This window comes from Ambystoma mexicanum, chromosome 12, assembly GCF_040938575.1.
Source record: "Ambystoma mexicanum isolate Mex_15411 chromosome 12, UKY_AmexF1_1, whole genome shotgun sequence".
Taxonomy (NCBI): Eukaryota; Metazoa; Chordata; class Amphibia; order Caudata; family Ambystomatidae; genus Ambystoma; species Ambystoma mexicanum.
The window spans coordinates 12021769-12047158 of NC_090936.1; the positions used below are offsets into that span (position 1 = coordinate 12021769).

The 25390-nt window shown below is 43.5% G+C and overlaps 1 protein-coding gene across 7 annotated transcripts in view; it reads right to left on the reverse strand.

Annotated features, from left to right (window-relative positions):
• The window catches only part of PCLO (piccolo presynaptic cytomatrix protein), an 854190-nt gene that overhangs the window by 497345 nt on the left and 331455 nt on the right, over positions 1-25390 (reverse strand). For all 7 annotated transcript variants that reach the window (XM_069627816.1, XM_069627812.1, XM_069627813.1 and 4 more), the window contains exon 4: positions 21969-22583. In XM_069627816.1, the coding sequence (XP_069483917.1) occupies positions 21969-22583 (615 nt within the window). The remainder of the gene's footprint in view (positions 1-21968; positions 22584-25390) is intronic.

Below are 25390 nucleotides of genomic sequence, written 5' to 3' on the forward strand. Positions count from 1 at the left end.
CATCCCCGTATACCTCATTTTTACACACTACAAAAGTGCACAAGGATCCACAAAAACCACCAGGGAGGCCCATTGTGGCAGGTACCAACAGCATTCTAGAACCACTGGGAAAATATATTGACTATTTCCTACAACCCCTAATTAAAAAAACTAGCACATATATTAAGGACTCAACCCATTTTTTGCAACAATTGAGAACAATTCCATTCAATCCTAATCATATCTGTTTCACCGTAGATGTCAAGAGCCTCTACACCTCCATTCCTCATAACTTGGGCAGAGAGGCAGTAGATGGTTATTATTACAAGAAGGTGAGATACAGGCACAGAAGGAATTTATAATGGCACTCTTGGAATTTATCAGCGACAATTCTTACTTCCAAACAAGAGCACATATTTTTTGCAAGTTGCAGGCACATGTATGGGGGCCACCATGGCACCTTCTTATGCCAATGCATTTATGTACAAATTCGACTGAAACATGTCCTTCAAAATCCACAATGGCAAAAGAATCTGTTAATATGGATCAGATACATAGATGACATCTTCGGCATTTGGACAAGCACAGATTCTGAACTTTTTGCTTTCTTTGACTATCTCAATAATATAGACCCCCGGATCCAGTTTACTCACGAACATTCAAATAAAACCATACATTCTTTAGATGTGGAGATAAAGGTCACCGACTGTGAATACCCCACCACAATCGATCGTAAGAGCACCGATCGCAACAATTTATTACAAAGGTTAAGCTTCCATCAACCAAGTCTCATCAAGAATCTCCCTTACAGCCAGATGTTAAGGGTAAAGAGAACAGTCAGTGACCCTACAGAGTACCAAGAATCATTGAAAGAGATGGGGAACACGTTTCTGGAGAGAGGGTATTCTAGGGATGAAATAGACACAGCTGCTGTTCGCACTAGCACACAAAGTAGAGAAGAATTATTGAAACCCAAAACCAAGACAGAACCAGAGACGCCATTGGTCTTTGTATCAAAATATTCAAGGCATAGTAGTCGAATCAAATCGATAATTAAGAAAAATTGGAACACCATCACCTGTGACCAAAGAATAGAACTTCTTTTCAAAGAACTCCCCACCTTTTCATATCAAAGGAGCCAGAAACTTAAAAACAAATTGGTTCACACCAAACCCATACGGAAACAAACGTTAACAGATCGGATTGGCACTTTTCCATGTCTCAACTGCAGTAATTGCAATTATATAATCAAAGGAACAAGCATAAACCATCCACATTCTGGAACGAAGATCAAGGTGAAAGACTATGCCATGTGTGACACACAAAATATTGCTTATGCCATAAAATGCCCTTGTGGGCAATAATATGTTGGTGAGAAACAACGGACTGCAAAAATTCGATGGAATGAACATCGTTCATGCATAAGGAATAACAAAGCGACTTCAGCGGTGGCCAGACATTGGAAAGAAAAACACCACAATTTGGCACAGATCAGATTCATAATTTTGGAAGTGGTCCAGAAATACAACAAGTATGAAAATCTCCAAAAAAGACTCGACCAACGAGAAACATTTTGGATAGATCGTCTCAGCTCTCTGAGACCCAGGTGATTGAATGAAGAAATAAACTATATGTGCTTCTTATGAGTGAAACTACCTTTTGAAAATTGGAATTTAGAATTTTGATGTTGAATTTTTTCTTTTCTTTTTATTTTTTTTCTATTATTTTAGAATGTTTTTGGGATCCCTTAAGGTCGCTGCTACCTTGGGTGAGGGCCCTTACGCACGTAAAATCTACCCCAGTTGATTTATATATGCGACAACATAATGCACTCATTTATCTATACCACAGTTAAATGAGTATGTGCATGATAGTAACTACAGCACAGGTACCATGTTCCTTTTAAATAACAAGTTTCATTGCTCACCTATGAGAGATTCGAGTGCAACATGCACCCGTGTTTTCTAGTAGTGTACCTCTTTAAATACCTCGCACTCGCTTTCTACCCAGCATTGACTTTGGCTACAAATCACATAAATAATAGGCTTCATTGCCAACACAGGCGAGACAAACCTATACCATCCTCCATATACTTTGATTCATTTTACAGGTATTAGGCTTTCCCTTAACGTACAGAGCGTTTGTTCTTGCATAACCCTACACTACTTTAACAAGCATATAGTAGTCATGGTGACAGTCCCGCCTCCTGTGCTAGCACAGGGGCGGGACACAAGGCGAACGTGCATCCACGCAACGCCTTGGAATCACCATGGCAACCAATAAATACCGCTCTTGTCATTCGCACTCGCACTCCTGCGGCAGCGTCTGACATTGAAGGAGCGTTTCTGCTGAGTAACGGTAAACGGATTCTTCGCGCTCGAGATCAGAACATATTTAAAGATTGACTGCATTCTGATACCTTTCTCACATAACCTTAACAGGATTGATTACTCAGACTGGATTGGTCTATAACGAACATTAGTGTCCTATGGATTATAAGGTACACTTGATTGATTACCCATATTTTTAAACGCTACACTTAAGACAGCCAAAATAGTCCTATTGCATATCTTTGATTATGTTTCTTGTTTCTTTTTCTTTCAACTCTGACAACCACTAGTATATCGTTGGAACACTTAAACGCATCTTGGAATTGGTATGTGTGTCTATATACATTTGATTTTGAATTGATTGTGCAATGGTTGTTCCTGCATTATGTTGAATCATTGTTTTGTAACGGCGACAGATTGTGCATATTAAAATCATTTTACGGCTCTGACGAAGGTTAAAATAACCGAAATGCATTGGCTAACGTACACAATATTAGATCCAGTATCTTAAATCCCATCCACATTGAATATGAGAATGAATATTCAGGAGTGATGAGAACATTGATAAATGCGCAATAAATATTATATTTTTGAGAAAACAACGGACTATGTCTAAATTAAATTTTTACGTAAATACAGTATTTACAGCACAGAATTGGAAAGTCCCTTCCATAAGGGCAAACTGAGAGCACCAGTCTTAATAGAGTCATTACATTCTATTTTTCTTTGTTCATTTATTTTGGTCCTTATGCCATAGGACTTTCATCAGACTGGTTGCCCCAGGCTAAAACTTGATCAATGAATACAAAGCGAATTACGATTGATTAAAACTACAGCAACAGGACGTGGTGCCCACCTTCAACTTCGTTGAATTGGGCTAAGTGACCCACACCTGAGGACACTTGACAATCCTCGTGAGTGTAAGAGGACAGGCAGTTCAAGAAGTCGAGATGCAGAAACCTGCTGCCTGGAAGCAGGAGCTGTGGCGAACTGCGAGAAGGGAACTGGCATGCAACCTGGAGGCTGCTACATGAGGCAAAGCAGAGAGAGGGAGCAGCCAGCAAGATGGTAGGCCAGAACATAAGTGGCTGTGAGGGGACCGAAAGTGATGCAACTGCTTCACAGGATTAGGCCGTTCACCTGCCCACAGAGTGCTGCTCCACCACAAAGAGAAGGCTGGCAAGTGTGCGTGAAGCCATGTAACAGGTGGGAGAGACAGCTGGAACTACCAGGTGAGCAAGCAGCAGGACCTGCATTAAGAGGAGGGTCACATGCCTATAAAGGAACGCTGAAATACTGGTGAGCCTTCCAGACACTTGTGGGGAAAGCGGATGGTTTACAAAGGGCAGAGCTCTATGCTATGAGTCTAATATATGAAGGGGACATGCAGAAAGGCTGTTGATATGTCTTGAGAGACACAAAATGGAATGAAGCATAAGTGAAAGAGAGAACCTTGAGTTACATAACAGAGAATACATGGATTACTGAACAGCAAAGTGAGCGAGTAACGTGTGCGATTTCCAAATACATCCTTTTGAATACTGAACAAACTGAAATCATTAGTGAATACTGTACAAAATTAAAGCAACAGGAAAGTATGACTGAATAGGCATTTCTGAAAGCCGCACAAGATAAAGCAAACTACGAGAAGGTTCTGAAAGGAACAAAAGCAACCTGGTGCAGGTGGCAAATACCACCATGCAAGCTGAATGAAAGACAAGTGCTGTCAAAGCAAGTATAATCCTAAGAAGGGTGCGAGAAGAGACACAAGTACCAGCAGCATAAGCACGTGAAAGGTGAGCGTGCTTCTGCTACAAAAAGTATTTTTCATTGTGGACAATTGTTGAAAAAGTTGATGAGAAGGGATATCGGTTGGACTATGTGGTCCGTCAAATGCACCTAAACCGAGGTCCTTATATGGAAAGCAAATGAAAGAAGGAATCAAGTGTGTAAACCTTGCATTGGTGAATCAGCAAAACCACCCTTTGGCAAGAGGGTCGAGGAGGATCCCAATCCCTTGAAAATTGTTTTGTTTGAAAATTCTGTCTTGAACTTGGGAAAGGGAACGTCGAGAGGTTTTGTGGAACTGCCCTGAACTTGGAGAAGGGAACCCCAAATAGTTTGTCAAACTGTTTTGGACCTGGAAAGGGGAGCTGAAAGTAAACCAGGAGAAGGAAGAAGTTCAGAACTTTATTTGGAACACTATTTCTTGTATTTCTGACATCCCTACACATTGTTTAGCTTTAGTTGTGAGGGCAAGCGTAGGTTTTCTAACACAGACAGACTTTTAAGTTGAACTATTTAACGCAGACTGTCCTTAGTTTCTTTAGGTGGGGGAATCTCACCTTAGCATAGGGCAAGGTAGGCCTTCATCCTTCCTGGCATTTAAGTTAAATAAAGTGAGTTCTGTTAGAGTTTGAATCTGTTGTCGGTGTCTTGCTTCATGATGCCCTCCTAAATCCCTCCTAAATCCCTCACAGAAAAGCAAAACATGGGTAATTGATTCTTCGCTGGCCCCGTAGATCAGGCGTATATAGTGATCCTCGCCAATTCTGCATAAAGGATGCCACTTTTAGAGTATTGAGGTGGAACTATATATATATAGGGACAAGGCATATCGCAAATAGTGCAAACCTGTACTAAGAGTGGTACATTCCTCTTCTAACCTGCAGCGGGAGAGGGCACCACCCGCACATTTCATCTGTGGCTTCGAGTCATCCATTTATTTCATTATATAGTATTGCATCAATACACCACCAGGTTTCTGCTGTAGTATGCAGTGTGAGAGAGATAATTAGGTAGTGCTAGCTCTCCGAAGTTATCTTTATCTAAGCCCCTCCCTGCCCTTCGCTGCTCTGCTAATGATGGAATTTGATACCCTTATTTAATCCAATTTAGCCAAGTCTAGACAAATAGGTATTACCAATCATTTAATAATTCCAAATTGTGTGTTGACACTGGAGAAAATAGCACAATTTGATATCTAATTGTGTTAAATAGAGCCTGTGGCTGTCTAATGGCACCAACTGGACAAAATAAAAGGCAGGGTTTCTGCCAGTATTCAGAGGAAGGAAGGGCTAGGATCCTGTCATCCCAACCAGGCCAAACAGTGATTGGGCTGGTATGGAAGCAACACTGATACCGGTTTTGGATATGTTCCATAGTGTGAGAAACCAAGGGGTATTCTCCCAAGTAGACCCTCCATTCAGGTGGCCAGAGGAGGGCCTTTGCTTTCGGTTCCCAACCCTGGGGGTGGACGAGTGTGGGAGGATAACCTAGGTAGTGGAGTACGGAGTTGTGATCATGGAAATACCCCAGGAGAGATGTGGGATTCCAATGGAATAATAGGTGGAGAAATCCCAGAAGTCATTGTAGGTTATGCAGGCCCCATTATCCCTAACCCAGGAAAGAGACGAAATCAGAATCCTAATTCCAAAGTTTCTTTGTCTTTGCCCCATTCAGCTCATAGGAAGGATTATACCGACCCTTACTCACATATCCGGGCAGATAACATAGGGAATACTTTAATACAAAAGGGGTTCACCTTTTGTCTACCATATTAGGGTCAAGGAGTCTTCCCTTATTCATTACCCATCACCTTGTATAGCCTGTCAATGTCAAATCCAATCTAACCCCATCTCCCATCCGTATTCCAACAAATATTGAGACAAGGAAGAGGCAAATAAGATCAGTCCCATAGGAATACAATGGGGAAGAAAAGGGCAACCTACCATAGAAAGAATCCAAACTGTCCCACTAATAAATTCAGGCAGGGTCAGGCATTCACTAGTAACTATTGACACCTGACTCCACTTGACCGGTCTTTTTGCTATAAAAGGTGTCGTCTCTCACAAAATGATGAGCGAGTAGGAGAGCAAGCAAAGAGCCAGTAGGGAGGAAAGCCGAGACTCCAATGCTGCCCAGGACCAGAGGCCAGAGACCGGGATGCTGAGATGCTGAGGAGCTGCAGTTCGCAAGTGCAGAAGCCTGGCGAGGGAGCCGTGTCTCCAGGCAGCCCTGGAGAATCTGCCGATGGGAGCCGTGGGGCGCGCTGGTCTCCTGTAGCAACTGCAGATGTAAGTGCTCATTCCCCTGGGCTGGCGAGACTGCCCAGGAGTGTCCGAGGGGGCAGGCGGTGAAACCCTGACCTCAGAACGAAGAACCGTTGAGAAGTCGAAGTGTGGAAGTCAGACCGGTGAGTCTGAAAGCAATGCCGAGCCGGGCTGTGAAGAGCGCGATACACAGTGGCATGTTAAAAGCGTAAGAAAGAGGACCGCCTTTGTTACAATATTTGAGTGAAGTTAAAGGGAAAACTTCAAAGATATGAAAGTAACAGTGTTAGCGTGACACTGGAGGGACACGCCTGCAATGTAATAAGTGAACTAAAAGCGAACATCGAAGTGATAAGTGAAAAAGGGGCAAGAAGCCCACAGAAAAGGTGCAAGAGGCACACAAGTGTAAAGAGGGGCAAGAAGCCCAGGGAAAAGGTGCAAGAGGCACAAACGTGTAAAAAAGGGGCAAGAAGCCCAGGGAAAAGATGCAAGAGGCACACAAGTGAAAAAAGGGGCCAGAGGCCCATGGAAAAGGTGCAAGAGTCATGATAGTGTAAAAAGGGACAAGAAGCCCAAGGAAAATGTAGAAGGGGCACAGCCATGTAAAGAGGGGCAAGAAGCCCAGGGAAAAGGTGCAAGAGACGCGAACATCTAAAAAGGGGCCAGAAGCCCATGGAAAGGGTGCAAGAGGCAAAAACGCATGACGAAGTGGAAAAGGGTCCAGAAGCCAGTGGGGACACGTGCAAGAGGCACGGCCATGAGGAGGATAAAAAGGACAGCGCAAGTGTGCACAAGAAAAGGAAAGAGAGTCATGAAAGGGGTGTGGGAAGCACCAGAAGATAAAAAGTGTAAGAAGCAAGAAATCAAGAGAGGGGCAGAAGTGGTTGCACTGTAGAAAGGCAAAGAGCCTGGCGATTTAGAAAGCCTCGAATTCTACCCAATGACAAAGTGATGTTAAAAAGGGGCTACATGGAAAGTAAGAGCAGGTCCCGACCAGCTGAATTGATGTTTGGACCTAGAGGGGCCTAAGCTTGAGGAAAGGTACCCTGTGAAACCAACAAGGAACTGTTAAGTCATGTTTCGTTTTGAAAGATTTGCAGAGGCCTGAGTTTGGGGAAGGGATCCCTCAGAGGCTGATTAAGGAATCATCCTTGTGGCACTGACCAAATTGAACATGGTGAGAAGACCACCCAGAACCAACACTGGTTTTGCCAGTGTTTTGTTGAACCACCATTTTCCTTTTGAAAAGACTCCCTATCACATTTTGGTACAGCGTGAGGGCAAGCATAGGTTAGACACAGAATTTTATTTTGGACTTTTAGACAAAGACAGTCATTAGATTTGATGACGATTATAAAAAAAGCCAAACGTTCATTTAAAAAGATTCTTGTGGCTAGCTATAAACATAAACAAGGAGCAATGGTGAGGTTAATACAGGAATATATTTTAATGTCAAAAGGAAAGAAAAAAGTTAGTTTTGGAGAAATTATGGGGTACTCTTAAAGTGGCAACAAGCAATGATGATCAGCAAGCCTTCTGGATTATTGTAGCCAAAGTCAATGAAAGTGATAAACAGAGTATTACTTCTACAGTAATCTCATCTGAAGACTGGCAGAATCAATTAAAAAGTTTATATACTAAAACAAATATGCCTACGGAATAATGATTGATAACATAGCAATGTATATTAGTTTTAATTGTATGTGTGAATTCATTTTTTACAGAGGAAGTAGTGAGATTGGCATTAAATAAACAAAAATTAAGAAAAGTCCTTTGGCCGATATAATTCCACAGATTTCTCTCCGTATTAACCATGATTTGGATCCCCTTTTCGTACCCTCTATTTTAACTCAGTCAATAATATAAGAATTATTCTGGATGGATGGCGGACAGTGGAAATTGACAAATTTAATACTTTAAAATTTAAATATTTAAATGTAATATTTCACTTGGAAGGGGGCTTGAGAGAAGAGGTGGTCCATCACACACTACTTCCTCTGGAATGTACTAATAGAAAATGAATGCAATAAAAAAAAATATGGTTTAATAGTTAATATTTATACATTTTAAAACTGTGTTTAACAGAGTGGATAGGGAAACATTAGGGAGAGCGCTGGAACTTTTAAAAGTACCTACCCCGGTGAATGCTGCAATAAAGGTCCTTTATAGTAACAAACTGGCTACGGTGAGATTTGGCAAGGGCGGAATTGCACTGATATATTCAAGATAGTAATGGGAGTGAAAAGGGGATATGTTTAATTACCTTGAATGTTTTCTTTATATATTAATTTGTTATCTGAATTAATTATTACTCTGGAATGTGATGCCCCAAAATTACATTCAAGGAAACTCTGGATTCTTTTATATCCTGACGATCTAGTGTTAATCTGACAATCACCCCAGGGAATGCACAAACAGTTACAATGTTTTTTGACAATTGAGCTTAGGAAGTTAATTTAACAAAAACAGTAGCAATAGTATGTCACACAAAACATAGTAAAACACTGTAATTCTTATGTAAATTCACAACTGTCATATAGGTTAATCTCTTTGACTACCCAGGTGTGAGATCGCTGTGATTAATCTGATGGAGTCATCTCTGTTTTTCCGGCAGTGACCTCCACCCATGTGGCCAGGGGATGGCAGCCACTACCTGATCCTGACCCTGGGGGCGGCTCTATGGGGAGGATCACATGGGAGGAGATAGCCAGCGGGGAGATGTCATGGCTTCATTGGATGAACCACGTTATCCCCCACTTTCCCATGAGGAAAAGCCATGTTGCCCCATACCATGATGGCCTATCACCATGTTAATGTTCCAGCAGGTTAAACTGAATTTCCATATAAAACCCTTGGAAAACACCCTCCTCACATTTTGCAGCTAAAACCGTTAAAGGACTTCAAATCCCATAATCCCCTAAGTACTGAGACGGGAAGGATGAAGGAATTGACACAAAGCTGCAAGTGTATTGAGCATGCTAGTTGTTGGAGAAAGATACCTATGTGCGGGACCTTTAAAAATCTGAATCAAACAGTAAGAGGCAGCTCGGGAGAAGACGCAGTTGCTTCATGGAAACGGCAGACAGAGGCTGGAGATACGAGCAGGCATGCGGGAGAGAGAAACCCGACTCGGTGTGCGGAAGTTGTAAGCAGAAGCTGGCATGGCAGAGCGAGGGAGCTCACCAGCAGGTAGGGAGATAAATGCGTTATGTGCGAGGGGGGCTGTGGAGACGCCAGGAACCGTGAGAGGGACCCTGGCCACCCATCAACCAATAGAAGCAGCATTGTCCTTACCAGAGAAGCCTGTGAGTAGGAGCGAAGTCGCAAGGAAGCCTGGAGACACATCAGAGCCGCCCGGAATGCGAAGCCAGCAGTCAGTGCACACTGCGCAAGGGTGAGCAACCCTAAAATGCTACAGGAAACCGGTGAGCCTGCCAAAGCAGAGTGGGGAACTTGGAGCATTGTGGCAACTACACCAAAAAGGAATAGAACATTGCAAAGTTACAGAAAATGAATTGAAAGGAAGATCATGTTTTAATCAAGAAGACAACCGATTCTGAGCATGATGAAATAAATGTTTGTCAAGTAGATATACCCAAATAACCAGAAACGTATATCCTACTTGATGATAAAAAGAGGAACCATAAGACAAGAGAAGTCCGGACAGCATATACAAGGCAGGTGTGAAATACAAGAGAAGTCCTGGCAGGGGAGTATACCAGACAATTGTGAAGGGGATAGATGCCCTGGCAGGGGAGTACACCAGGAAATCGACAGTGCATCAAGAATCCTGGCAGGGGAGTACACCAGGAAAAGTTCAGTCATACAAAGAATGTCAAGCAGACACAGTGGGCCTCATTACACGGTAGGCGGTAGGGACATACCGTTACCGGTAAGGGATTACCGATATCGGTAAATCCCCTCCCCAATCACGACCCGGACATACCGCTATTAGCGGCACCGCAAAGTACGGTGGCACTATTAGCGGCAAGTCCGTGAGCGCGCGGCCCCTCAGACCGGAAATAGCGGCATAGCGCTAATATCACGGCATCGCGAGCCATGCGTACATGGCAATACCGGCATGTACTAGACCCAAAGAACCCTTACCGGCAAGGCGCTAATACCGGCATCGCGAACCACACGTTAAAAGAGCACAGCAGAGTTCCAACCTGCCACAGGTGGACAAAATCAGCACAGGTGGAGGCAATGGAGACTGGCAGCACAAAAGAGCACACCACACCCCTCCCCACACCCATTCCCACACCAAGATGGATGCAATACTAGCAGCATTACATGGGCTAGAGGACATGATTGCTGTGCAGCAGCTACAACAACAGGCAGCACAGAGGAGACGCAGGAGGAGGAGGAGGAGGGCAAGACAGGCGCAGCAAGCACCACCAGTGCACCTAGTGATACCACAGAGGCAGCCACCAATTCCCAGGATCAGAGCCAGTCCAGTCAACCTAACCCCTGAGCAGATACACACCCTGTACCGTCTGGACTGGGATACCATCACCACCATAGTAGACATGATATACAACGACATTGTGAGTCTCATTGACATCCGTACTGCCATCCCCCCTCTACTGAAGGTAGTAACAGTGCTCCACTTCTTGGCCACAGGCACCTACCAGCATACGGTAGGTCAGATGCATGGCATATCACAACCAGTATTCTCACGCACACTGAACCAGGTGCTCGATGCCCTCCTGCAGCACACAAGTCAACACATATACATGCCACGGACTGCCCAGGAGATCTCCAACACCAAAGTAGGCTTCCATACACTGGCAGGCATCCCAAGTTGCATTGGGGCCATCGACTGTACCCATGTAGAACTGGTGGTCCCACATGCCAATGAGGTAGTGTACCGTAACAGAAAGCAATACCACTCCATCAACGTCCAAATGGTATGTGACTCCAATAAGATCATCACACATTGCTGTGCCCGATATCCCGGTTCAACCCATGATGCAATGGTCCTGCGGAACTCGACAATACCACGATACATGGAGCGACATGCTGGACAACGTTCGTGGCTACTTGGTGAGTAGCAGGCTGACCACATGTCAGTGTGATGTGGATTGTGAGTGGGGGGGGGAGATGCATACCCCAACTGGGCGTGAATGGGGGGGGGGAGATGCATACTCCAACTGGGCGTGAATGGGGGGGGGGAGATGCATACTCCAACTGTGCGTGAACTTGTGTCATGAGAAGAATGGACATACATATTTGCATCACTGTACAGTGAGGCAGCCCACAATGGACCAGAGACAAAACCACATGCCGGAAGTGAGTGCCACGGCAAACATATCAATCCATTACGCCAAACAGGCCATTCCAAACAACATGCACACCGCACAACACACCATTCCCCCATTACACAAATCAGCAACATGCATATCAAAATCACAACTGAAATGTACGCTAAACTACATCAGAAATGGTCCGCGCACATGAGTGCATACAAATGGATCCCCTGTAGCCATTGTGGTGAGGCACACCCGTACCCCACCACAGAATTGCCATCAAACAGCATGGGGACATCAACTAAGGAATGGCAGTGTACTAGCAGTGTGGCACTAACGTTGCCAGGGCCAGGAAACACAAATCACTTAAACTCTGGCGGGACATGGCAATCCCTGCTGTATGCATGCATGGTGCATGTCCACTTGCAAGGACCACCTCACCTTCCCACATTGCAGTTACCCTGATTGCCATGCGTGCTTGGATCAGTGGATGTCGTTGAATATGCAATGTTTGTTTGTGTGACATGTGCACGCTCCACATTATGTAGACACTTACACATACCCATTGTTGCACCCATGCAGGTGATGCAGGTTATCCCCTGAAGAGGTGGCTCCTTACCCCTGTGCGGAACCCACAGAACAGGCACGAAGAGGACTACAATCATGCACACACCCGTACCCGCGTGGTGATCGAGCAGACATTCGGCCTATTGAAGGAACGCTTCCGGTGCCTCAGCAGGTCGGGCGGGGCACTCCTGTACGGGCATGAGAAGGTGGCCAAGATCACCATGGCATGTGTCATGCTTCACAATATGTGTATCAGACGGAATGTGCCAATGCCCCCTGACATAGAACTGCGACCACCGTCTGAGGATGATGACGGGGATGAGGATGGAGGAGAGGGGGCTGCAGGTCATGCAGGTGGCGATGCCCATGAGGGACGTGCTGTGCGGCAGCACATGATAGACCATTGTTTCTGATGCACATGGATTAGGAGGGTGCAATTGGTGTTCAGCTCAGGGCACGGGGTGTATGGAGGACATAATCACAGTGCACCCTTCAACAATAATACACACATACACAATTATCAATGTCCAGTCATGTGATTATCCATGCCATTACGTCTGTATTGAGCATTATGACATTCAAACGTGCATGTACCCTCCACCCAAAACACCCTCACCCCCCTCCCCCCACAACTCCCCCAAACACCCTCACCCCCCTCCCCCCACAACTCCCCCAAACACCCTCACCCCCCTCCCCCCACAACTCCCCCAAACACCCTCACCCCCCTCCCCCCACAACTCCCCCAAACACCCTCACCCCCCTTCCCCCACAACTCCACCGAACATGGTGTGCACATCAGTGCTGCATTAGTTCCCAAGTGTCAACAGGGACAGGCTGGCCCTACTTCCCTCCTCCACTACCACCATTGGGGGGTTGTGAGTCTGACCGCCGCAAGGACCGGCTGGACCTGCGCAGGATGGTTGTCTGGTCGGAGCTAGTAGACGAGGGCGTGGCTGGTTGATCTGCTCCCTGTGAGTGACGCATGCTCTCCATCGCCTCAGCAATGCGCGTTAGGACCTGCCTCACAGCGGCCATCTCCTCACATAGGCGCGTCGTGTTGCTGTCCATGGCAGCTTTCATGTCCCTTGACAACCCCCGGATCTCCTCCCTGGTCGAGGCAGCCTCGCTCACTTGCCGGGCAACCAGGGCATTGAGCTCCTCCTGGCGCTGGCGTATCAGGCTCATGGTGTCGTCTGCGGCCCTGCCCCTGTTACTCCTCGGCGCAGCTTGCTGCATGTGGCCGACATCAGGTGAGCTCGCCACGGGACTGAATGACCCATCCATTGCATCTCCGGCATGCACCTCATGGATGTTGCCATTGGATGTGTTGCATGGGCTGTGGAGTGGGGACAGCTGGGGGCTGGGTGTACGCTGCCCTTCCGGTGTCGGACATGGGTCGTCCACATCACTCATAGGTGCCGTGGCTGCTGCTTCCCCAACGGAGCTATTGGCTGCGGACGGCGTGCCTTCTGGCACTGGCTCCTGAGTGGTGGGGGTGGGTGGTGGGGGTGCTGCCACAGTGTCGGATGGCATTTCGACCCTTGGTGTGGTCGTTGCGTGGGTGGCTTTTGTGCGCTGGGCCACTCCAGATATCCCAGTGCCCCTCGATGTACTGGGCCTGGTGCCTGCATCCTTTCCCTTGGCCTGCTTTTTGGGTGGTGGGGCCTGCGTTGCAGCGTCCAGCTCCTCACTGTCAGATTGTGACCCTGTGGGGGAGCAAGACAGGGATAACATCAGTGATGGGTCAACGTGCATCATGCATATGTTGTTGTTGCTGCAGTTCTTTGCATTTGGACATCTACTTTGGGCCTGCAGGTTGTTGGCCAGATGGGTGGGTCATCCGGACATGTGTCAGGGTGACACGTGTGTGAGGTGCTGCATGCATGTGGTTGTGTGGGGATGTGCAGGGCATATATGCAGGGTTGTGTACATGTGTGTGTGATGACCCCATCCATTAGCTGATTCCCAATTCACATTTAGGGGAGGGACTCATGCTTGGCATTGCTGTGTCTTGCGTGGTCACTCACCTCCGTCTGACGTTGTTGCCACACCACACTCCATTCGGCCCACTCCCTCGATGGATTCTATGCCAATGGTGCTGGCACATGTCTCCTCCCACTCCTGCATCTTCATCGGGGATCCACCTCCGCCTCCTGTGCCCATGGCCAGATTCCTGTTGGCCGATAAAATGCTGCGTACACGGAGGCGCAGATCATCCCACCGCTTGCGCACGTCCTTTACGGTGCGGGGGGTGGAGCCCACCGCACTGACTTTCTGCGCCACCTCAGCCCAGATTTCCTTTTTTCTCAGGAGTGCCGGGCGCCGCATGTCGCTAGCGAACACTACCTCTGCATTTGCAGCCAGGGTGTCTGCCAGCATTTTCAATTCCTCATTTGAGAAGCGTTCTTTGCGCTGGCGCGCATCGGCTTTCTTTAGGGCCTTGGGCATTGTTTGTTCTTCTGGGATGTGGTTTTGCCAGTCGTGGTGTTGCTGCAGGTCCTGAGTGCAGGGGATGGCAATGGATTGTGTTTTTAAAGATGGCCGCCGGGCTCTTTCCCGTTCCGGTGCGATGACGCTATTTCCGGTTCCGGTGTTTTACGGTGACCGCTAATAGCAGTGACCGCTAATAGCAGTGACCGCTAACAGCGGTGGCCGCTAATAGCGTGCAGCATGAGGGCGGAGGTGCTATCAGCACTTTGGTCGGAGCCGGTAAGGTGCTTTTCCGCCATGGCGGTGGGGTCATTTACCGTCATGGCCCTATGCGCGTGTCCGCTGACTCGTGATGTGACGCTATTAGCGGTCTCCTACGATGGCGGACACGCTAATGGCGCCATGACGGTAAATCACATTTTTTAGCGCCTACCGTGTAATGAGGCCCAGTGTTTGTTAAACAAGGAAGGAACTTATAAGACTGATTAGTGTTCATCTAACAGGACTGTTGTGGGCCAAGAAAGACACAAACAAACTGTTCGACTGAGAGACATTTTGTAATAGCAGTATTATTTTGTATAGAAGAATCCAAGGGAAGAGAATCCCCCTCTGGAGTTAAGGTTTTTTCAATTCCTGAAGAACATTTATATTGGAGTATTCTACCTTTGTTTAAGAACACTTGTTGCAGATACTAGGTTACAAACATTTCCCTTATCACTTTTTTTTTTGTTTTAAATTGAGGGTCAGGCAAGATTGTTTGGACACAAGGACAGCTTTTGATTTACGACATCATGACAAAGATAAATCCTTTGTTTTGGTTGTTAGGTGGGATATCTCCTCTTTAGAATATGGTCATAGAAGCATTTTCCCAATCTAGGTAGGAAATATCCTCTTTAGAATATGCTCATAGAAGCATTTTCCCAATCCATTTACATTGAATAAAAGTTCATAACCAAAAAATGGCAACGTTGTGTCCGGCTTTCATTCCTGACCCCTCACACTGTACACCAACGTGGGAGAAATGTGACCATGGAAATGATGACCGTGTATAAATGCCAGGTGCACCCAGCTGTGCTTTATGGCACTGAGGAATGGGGACATATGAACCTATCAAAAGTCTAATTACGTGAAAACAGATGTTTGAAATCCCTCCTGTGTTTACCAACCGAGGAGTGCTCCCACAATCACTTTATATTGCGAGGTGGGCCTGTTACCAATCGAATATAAAATATGCATGAGAATATTACTTTTCTGGTATCGCCTAAATACGGAAGCAGAATTGACACGGTATATCAACACATTGCGTGAATTAAGAAAACAAAAGGAAGGGTGAAATTGGGAATGACTCCAGTTTATCCAATACCCATGGGAGGGGTTGGGTTTATCCCACCTATAGCCATCCACAAATCCCAATTTTAGCGAACCTTATACCTTGATTAAGAAGACATATGAGGAGTGTGCTTTCGGACATTTAATTTCTAATGCATTCCCATGGGCCGGTTGTCTGTCGAATATCTAGGATTGAAAATTGCCTGGCCCAGCCAATCATACCTTGAGTGCATCAGCTGCACAAGAACCTTGTATACACAATTTTGAATTAATCTTTTAATGTTAGCAGGAGCCGACGTAAAGTGGGACAAGTTAAAAACGGACATATTGTATTACTGTATTACTTGCAAAGAAACCTTGAGCCACTTCTTGTTTGTGCAGGATATGGACACACATTATTATCTTTGCTCTTAGTAGCTAAAGACCTACACAGTCTAAAGCAGTGATTGTGTTTTTTAAAGTATGAGGTAGGTTTAAGTGTGCATGGACACCATGTACTTATGCGATTGTCTTCATGAATCATTTTGAAATGCAGCATGTACTAAAGAATCAAAAATTAGAACATCAAAAATCTGTGGAAGTGATTCACTTATGATATTTTTATGAAATGGGGTGAAAAACTATTTATATGAATGGACCTTTTAATAGAATAAGGTTTATGCTTGAAATGTGCACAACAATATATTTGTCAGACGTTGAGCTTAAACAGTAAAGAGAAGAGGTCATCTCCTAATCAAGGATATACACACACTAAACTGATTTAAATAATACCCAGTCCTGGAGGCAAAGGGCTTTTATCTGCCATTGAGTATATGTTTGGTAACCAATGTCAGCTGCTGCATTTAAGACGACTTGTAAAATACCCAATCCAGGTCAGATCGGAAACTGCAACATCTAGGTCATTAATTTCAAGGCTTAGGGCTTCTCACAATCTGTAATAGACTCTGCACAAGTGAAAGCATCTACTAATTCTTGAAAGCATTTCCTATAAGTATCAGTAAAATCAGCTCATGAGTGTGATTACTATTTCAGAGTAGATTGCTAAATTAAAACAGATTGAGAGACACTTGTGCATTTTCCAATTTGCCCCTCTGTTGAAAAAACATTCAGTACTTTCAGTGAAGGAAGCAGCGCATATTTCCCTGATGACATTGTCTTCACTTTAACTATAGAAACACATGTTTCAATATAAATCACCTTGGAACAGGTAGTAAATATACCCATGTGGTTCCATGCGCCTTGTATAAGCTGTGTAATCCTCTGGAGGTGCACACAAGACACCAGAAAGCCAAATGTTTGTAGTGCTGAACCTTAGAACCAAGAACATTTAATATGCAATAGCACGGTGTGTTTTGGACAAAGAAATAAACATTACACAATGAAGGTTTGTCATTTTTTAAACTGAGAACGTTTTGAAGAGAAGGGGAATTTGAGATAATGTTTCCTTAAGTCTGAACAATTCTGGAACAACTGATTGTCAGGATTACACCCATTGGCTCTAACGGACTTGTCTGAAAGTTTTATGCTTCATTTAGCATGCACTTACCTTTATTACTGGAGAGTAAGACAGAAGCCAGCAAACAGCTACTTTGTGTTTTTTAACTATAGCCACATGCCAATAAAAATATGTATTTTAATAGACTCTTGCATAATGCTATTTTGGACCCAATATACTAACTTTTGCAATGGTTTTCTTTCTTGGTTTGACAGTGTATCTTTTGCAATATCTGCAGATTTGTTGGCATTAACTAGTTTAAGAGAATGTGGGGTTGGGAGATATGCACTACCTTTTGTTTCATGGAACTTTGTAGCAAGATGAACAAAGTGCACATTTTAGGCAGAAGATGGACACACCGGCATATGGTTTATAGTAATGTCCCATGTGTCCTGACTGCTGAGAGACATGAAGGAATCCTAGAATATGGAAGATAAGGGATCTGCTCTGTCTATTGAGGATTATTTCATACTGGACTGCAAATAATGCCTTATATAATGAGGAGATCCTGATAGATAGCTGAAGAGGTCGGTGTGCCAGGAATTGCTGATAACACAGATACAGTTTTACTTCGGGCACTGATGGTATAATGGCATCCTGAGTGATATACATTTTGTTTGAAGATGAACTCAGTTCAAATTGTATAAGGAGCTCATAAACGGAAGATATGCCAGTGTCTGAAAATGAGTGATATTTGTATTTTGAAATTGCTGTTGAACTTTACATGTGTCAAGAAGATGCACATTATAGAGTTTGATTGGAAACTACACTCGTCAATCACAAACAGCATTTGAAAACTAAACTAAAGGACCTGGCAAATAGACTTAAGGTATTGTTGCCCGATTTCAGAATAAGGTTTCTCAAGAGATTTCTTAGATTATGAAAATTCGACCCCCAACTTGTATGAAGTGGAATCTTGTTCCTAACCATTTGTCAGGGACATTAACGATGTGCACCAGGAGATGATACCAGTGAATGAATTAAAATATAAGACATGCATTTGAAAAAGAGTCAAAGTGGAGATTCTGACACGAGTCTACAGGAAGTATATGACCCAAAATTTAGTTTTTTCAAAATCATTACTGCACTTATATTCGCAACAATTTTACATCAGTGAAGTCCAGGCATAGGGTCTATTACATAAAATGGAGACTGCACACATAGAAAGTCAAGATAAAAAATATGCAGTGTTAACACTATCATTTTAATCTTAATGGCAATGCAAATATACTGAAATAACGATGTCCATGGACAAATAAAATCATCACTTTTTAGTTGTATGTGTGGACAAGGGGAAATAGAGCAGCTTAAAAACGCTTAATTCTCTGCTACATGGACACATTACGTACCTTTGTCTGAAATATAAAATTACACTGAAGGCAACTGTCGCATAATAAGAGACACTGCAGTGCACTCCATTAGTATTTGTAATTGGTTATTACTTAATACCCAGAGATTTCTCAGCATGGACCCGGAGATCGAACCTGTGTTGCACTGTGTCGTCTTACTTCCAAGGCAAGTGCGTTGCCTCTGAGCTATCCTCCCGAGACAACAGGTACATCTGAAATATGCATTTCGATGATATGTGGATAGAGGTTATGACAGGTCACTTTACAGACTGAGCGACTTTGGTGAAGAGACATGTGTTAACAAACGCTATAAGGCAGGCTTTGAAGCAATTCATGTTATCATAACTTTCCTACTGCACACACTTCAACATATTTAGCACTACCTTGACATCATTCCAGGTTGGAAACTGATGTACTGAAGACTTTGCAAGCAGAACCTCAAAATATGTTTGCATGTGCACTGAGTCAGGAGCATAGGACCAAACAACATAGTACTTTCCATGTTTGAACATGGTGGCCAAATTTAGAATCAGAGTGTTACACATCTAATGTGTAATGATACAATTGAGATGGTTATTTGTCTACAAAATTAATTGTTCTGTTTGATCATTATTTTACAGATTTTGTTGTTTTTACAATTGAGTACTCATGCTTCAAGATGCATTTTAGCAGCACAATCCATACCTTCTAAAAAGAGAATGTGATATTTTCCCATTATATAGAAAAACACATATGTGTACCTTTAGAGAAAACATGCTTACAAAAAGCATACTTTTTCAAGACTTCCCAACTCCGAAAAAAAGGAGGGATTACTGGCTGAACTGTTTATATTATTGAAAGTTTAATGTTGGTTCATATTTCCAAATCCAATGTTATGTTATTTCTTAAAAGAACCGGGAATCCCCCAATGTCTTCCTAATGATGCTATTTTGAGAGGTGTATTATAATTTGGCAGTTTAAGGTTTGCAAACAAACATTTATGGAAAAAAAAATCAATGTAAAAAGTTTATTTTGATGAATCAAGATCACTCTGGTATTTTCAATATTTTAATTAATTTTGAGGGCAGTGCATTTCATCTTGTAATCAAAGTTTTTGAGGCAAAGTCAAAGAAATTGTGCTCAATGTGCAGATAGTTTCGGTGGTTATTTGATGAAAGTAGAATTCAAATGATTGAAGTGTGCACTAGATGTTCTACAATTCGCAGCTAATAAAATAATCTTCCTGCTGCTTAATCGTTTGTCAATAGTTCCAGTTATTTAGTGGCTATTAATCTTTTGCATTGAAAAGTGTCTATTATTAAAACATTCTTCAGGGTGTATTGGCTTTGGATTAATATTATGGGAGTAGATGGTTGACATAGGCGAAAGAAAAACACTAACCATTTTGGGTTACAGCCATTGTACGACACTCACTTGCTGAGTCCCAGCATAAACACATTTGTTGAAATTGCATATTTGTTTTTGCAAAAAGATAACGTATTTGATGCTGCTACTGAGAAATCAATTTAAAGACTTTTTTTATTCTTTCATATGATGGTGAATGGTAAATATCCTGGACTCCTATATCTCGGTCCCTAGGTTCCTTCAGTTGCTTCAAGCTTTCAATAGACATTGGAGGACAAAGACACCATTGTTGTGCATTGTTTTGATCACATGCACATGTGCATGATCAATGCACCTCATAACAAATGCTTAATACCACTTTAAAATTATTGAGTTTTAATCAATGCAGGGTGACCTGTTTTTATCTCATGAAAGTAAATTATCAGACGGTCTGCCAAAGCTTGGAATGTTATCTTCCGGAAGCCCTCTGGATAAGGTCTAAAAAGAATCTTTCCAAGTAGGCTGACGTATTGTTTATGCGTAATTAAGTTGCTGGATATATTATATCATTTTTAATGTGATGACATGGTGCAAGTAATTTGATTTGTTGTTATGATTATACTACATGTGTTATGGGTATTTGATGAATTGATGGATTTCATTAAAAAAAAATCCCAATTTGTGTGAGGATTTTATGGATTGAAAAAACAGAACATTAATGCATTGATATAACAGAGAGAGGGTCAATCTCAGCACGTTCATAGGTGTGATTTTTGATAGAAAAGGAATATCTACTGGCACTATAGGTTAGATTTGAGGAACTCCAGAGTTTCCTGTGAGAGTAGGGGTTGTCAAATGTTCATGTAGAACTGCACTTTTTGGGAACATCATTAGCTTCATAGATGTGTATTGCAGATGCCAATCATGGATTCAGGTGTCATTGTGAATTGTATTTGTTTGCACATCTGTTTCACTTTTAATTGACTGAAAACTCACTGTTCATTTTCTACTTCTGCCTGTGCAGCTGGGGATTGGTTAGTTATACAAGAAAAATAAATGTTATGGTAAAGATTTATATGCAAAATGCTCTTTTCTTAAGAATGATTTGATTTGCCATAAATAACTCATTTTGAGTATCGTTGAATATATGTATATTGCAATAGCTACTTTGGTATTGTGATCCTAAAATGTAGTCCACTGCACATATTGCATTTATGACGCTCATGTGAGGATTCCGATCCATATAAGCATTGGTTGTATGGAATACGTCCCACTTCATTGAGGATGAACATATATTCCTAGTATGTTTTTCTCTGCTTATAACATTTTAGTTGCATTACAGCACATAGACCAAGCCTGGGATTGGCCACCTGTGACTTCAACACTGGACACAATTCAGAATCATGACAGATAATTATATAACACAAAATAAACATTTGGCAGAGTGAAAGATTAGTTTGGGGATGTTTAGAACTTTTAATAGTGTCTATATACAAGATACCAGCAGCCCATTGAATGAAATAACCATACGAAAAGTGTGTCTACTCTGTGCTAGCTACATTGTACTATATTTGAGTGTGCACATATGAAATCTGAGCACTCGACTTACTATGATTTTGTAACTTTTTTGTTGTTAGCCAAAATTAAATAGGTATTCAATATCAACCAGTGGAAACAGTCAATATTGACACAGTAGTTCTCTTAAAATAAAATATATTTTGTTTTATACACTTATTTGGTGATACCAATTTTTCGACGTTAGAAATGTGCTGTATGTTACGATTGACTGAAGGCCACAAACATTTAAAAGGACAAACCACATACAAAATCAAATACACCTTCTAAATATTCTATGGCAGACTTACTGTTTTTTCTTTCATGGTTTCTGTGGGCTGAGTTCCTGTTAGTTCTTTTGCTTCAGAAGGAAAGTCTTTGCTGCCATCAGTTCCATCCTCATTTTTTAGTGGATCTTTTGAAATCCTGCTGATCAAGTCCTCCTTTTTAGTGCTCAGCTCATGAGGTTCTTGTGCCCCAGAGGACTTCTCTTTGCTCAGCACAGCACCCATATCCCCAGTCTTATTAACATCATGCTTCTCTTCTGGTTGGGCTGCAGGTTTGTCACTCAGGGAGAGGGCAATGATGCTATCCTCTGCAGGTTTGACAAGCGCTTGCTTTCTCCCCAAACTCTCCAGCTGGTGCTCATCAATGGACATGGTCTTTTTTAGTTTCCCCGGTGGTCGCGGTGAACTGTCCTTCCTGTCTCCAGCTCCGTTAGTGTTTTGTCCCAATTGAGTGGGCACACTGGGACATTTTTGAATTTGTTTCTTCTCCGGTGTGACAGTCTGACTGTGAGGACCCACTGGTTGCTTTGCTGGTGAAAACGATGAGAGGGGCATTTGTGGTGGCATTTTGTTAAAATCCCCAAGTTGCCCACTCATAGCTCTGTGTGTCTGGCAGTTTAAGCACAGCCATTCATTGATCTGCAACAACATGTCAAACATAGTATTAGATAGTAAACATCATTACAAAGGTAGATTCTTATCTCAATAATTTCAACTCACAATAACTTAATTAGCTGTGCCTTGGATATAAAGAATCTATTACATGTACATGCAAACGACAGAGGTGTAGAGAATTTAAGAACGTAATACTTCTGAAAGTCAGTTAAGATGATCATTTATAGACAACAAAGCCATATACAGAATACTCTGACTGCACGCAATCGGTTAAAACATGACATATGCAAGTGTGAAATGTGCTCTATTTACATGCTAACATAGTTTTGTAAACAAAATCTTTTCCCAGCCTTGCAAACACAAGGGACCAGATTGCCCATGCTGATCAGCACCAATGAGGGTGACTATAACTATATATAAAATAGTACTGCCCTGTAAGAAGAGGACACTTTACTCACATGTAGCAAACACCCCTTCTTTTCAGCTAATTTGCATACCCATAATTCATTGCTATGTGGTTCTGAACTGGAGGGGGAACTTCCAGTGATTTCCATTAGTCAGCAATGTGGCATGTGTGCTTGTTAGTTAAAAGTGCCACGTTAGACACATTTGAGGCCTAAGGTTTTTTTGTCCCCTACATTTTCTAAACCTTGCATAACTTTGATAGTGTATGGAAAACAAAATAGTGCAAGAATCACAGTCTAAATTACTCTTATGCCTAGCCAGGATAGCCATGTAATGGGGCCCCAGGCCTTCTGGGTCCTGGGGCCCCAATACCTTCAACTATCTCTTCCTAAATATCTTCCTTCTCGAGCCCTTCGCTCATCCGCCTCCAACTCCCCTAGGTCAGTCGCTTCTCCAAGCAATGAGGTGGCGGTAGATCTCTTTCTCCAGCTGGGGCCTCCCTCTGGAACAGCCTCCCTCCCTCTCTGAACCATCTACGGTTCTGGAAGCACCCCAAGACCTTCATCTTTGCTTCTGCTTTCTCTCCTGACTGAAACTGCATTGGTCACCTGGCTACCCTCTGATCTCGAGCCCAGGTTCTCTCCCCCACCAGCTGCACACATGCACTGCCTCACAGGCAACCACTGCGCTTGGGGCTGTTATGTATCCCTACAGCTCCCACCAGTTCTCGACACTTGTCTGCACTTACCCTTGCACTTGCCACTAGCTGGCCACACTTTTACCTATTGTTTTATTTATTCTTCACTGTTGATCCTATGTATTGCACTGCCCCTTCTCCCTTCCCCCGCACTTATCCTCTTCCCTGCACTTGCGCAATCTCAATGTCACCTGGCATAGTAAGATCGTTGTCTTCGTCTTCCCTCTGATCCCCCTCCCTTGCCTCGTCGCGCCTTGAAACACTTCTGTATAGGCGCGTTATGAATGCCATATCATGTCATATATCATATGTAGGTAAACACATCAGGTGAGCCACGATTCGGATTGCAAAGTCCCTGGAAGGTCTGCCCTATGAATAGTAAATATATGACCAAGTGAAACACTTGCGTATAGGCGCGTTACAAATGCCATATCATATATATCAAGTAGAAACTCCTATCTCTTAGTCTCTACCGTCTTAGACAGGTGTCCAGCAGCATCCAATTAACCCCTGTGATGAATTGATGGATTCAGTCTCTTTCCCCAAGAGGTGATCGCCTTTCTGAGAGGCTGGGGAGGTGAGCATGCTACACAACAATCCCCCAAGAAGGTGGCAGTCAGCAGGACCTCACATGGAGAGACTCCACTCTTGGGGATAACAACACTCTTTCCCATGAGGAACACCCTTCACATTATCCAACAGAGTCCAACACTGCACTATGGACTCACAAATATCCAGACTCCTCTTACATGTACTATTGTAATGTTATACCAGAAGAAGAACTAAGTACTGTGATGAACATGAACATAGGAGGAATAAGGAGTGCTTTCCTATTAAGCACTGTGACAAGGGAGCTGGCAAGAGGTATGATGAACACGTCACCAACACCAAAGAATGACATTCATGAGAAGCTGGAGAAGCCCCAACGGTGCATCATAAAAAGAAGTGGGCTCAGAGAAGAAGGAAGTGAAGGCAGGGAGTTTCGAACTGGCTGGGTGGAGAACGCTGGGAAACCAAGGGAGATGCTGTTTCATCTGTTTGAAAACAGCTACAGAGAATAAGTGACTGCGGTTGGCTGCCTGACCAACTGAGAGGACACAGTAGGTAAAAGTCCCTGGAGGGACGTCCAAGAGGCGCCGAAGGAAAGTCCTACTCTCAGCATGCCAGAGAGCTGCACGCCAGGAACAGATCTGAGGTGGTCTGTACATGGATAAGGACGGCAATCAAAAAGCCAAAGAGAGAAGGTGGTGGCATAGAAGGGAAAACGGGAGAATACATTTTTTTCGCCGACACACAGGAAAGCTTGTCGGAAACAGCAAGGAAGCAAAATCAGAAAACCATCCTTACTGAATATGGGAAAGAATAAAAACGGTGATCCAGATCCCTGACACTGTAGGTAAAGGGGAGAGCGTGAGGCCGAGGCATAGAGAATCACTCAGGGTCCCTGCATACTGCTCCCAGTGAGTGACAAATATATCAGAAGAGTAAAAATCACTCTTAAACCTTGCATACTCGTCCCAGTGAGGGGCAAAGAAATATGAAGAGTGAAGTTCACTGAGGGAAACTGCATACTCGTCCCAGAAAGAGTACCAAGAGAGTGGGAGTCATTCAGGAGCTCATCATATTTGTTCTAGAGAAGATCAAGAGTACTGAATAAGCAAGGGTCAAACTGAGGCTTTATCAACATTTCTCAGTGTGAAGAGAAATAGAATGAAAAGTTCAGAGAACA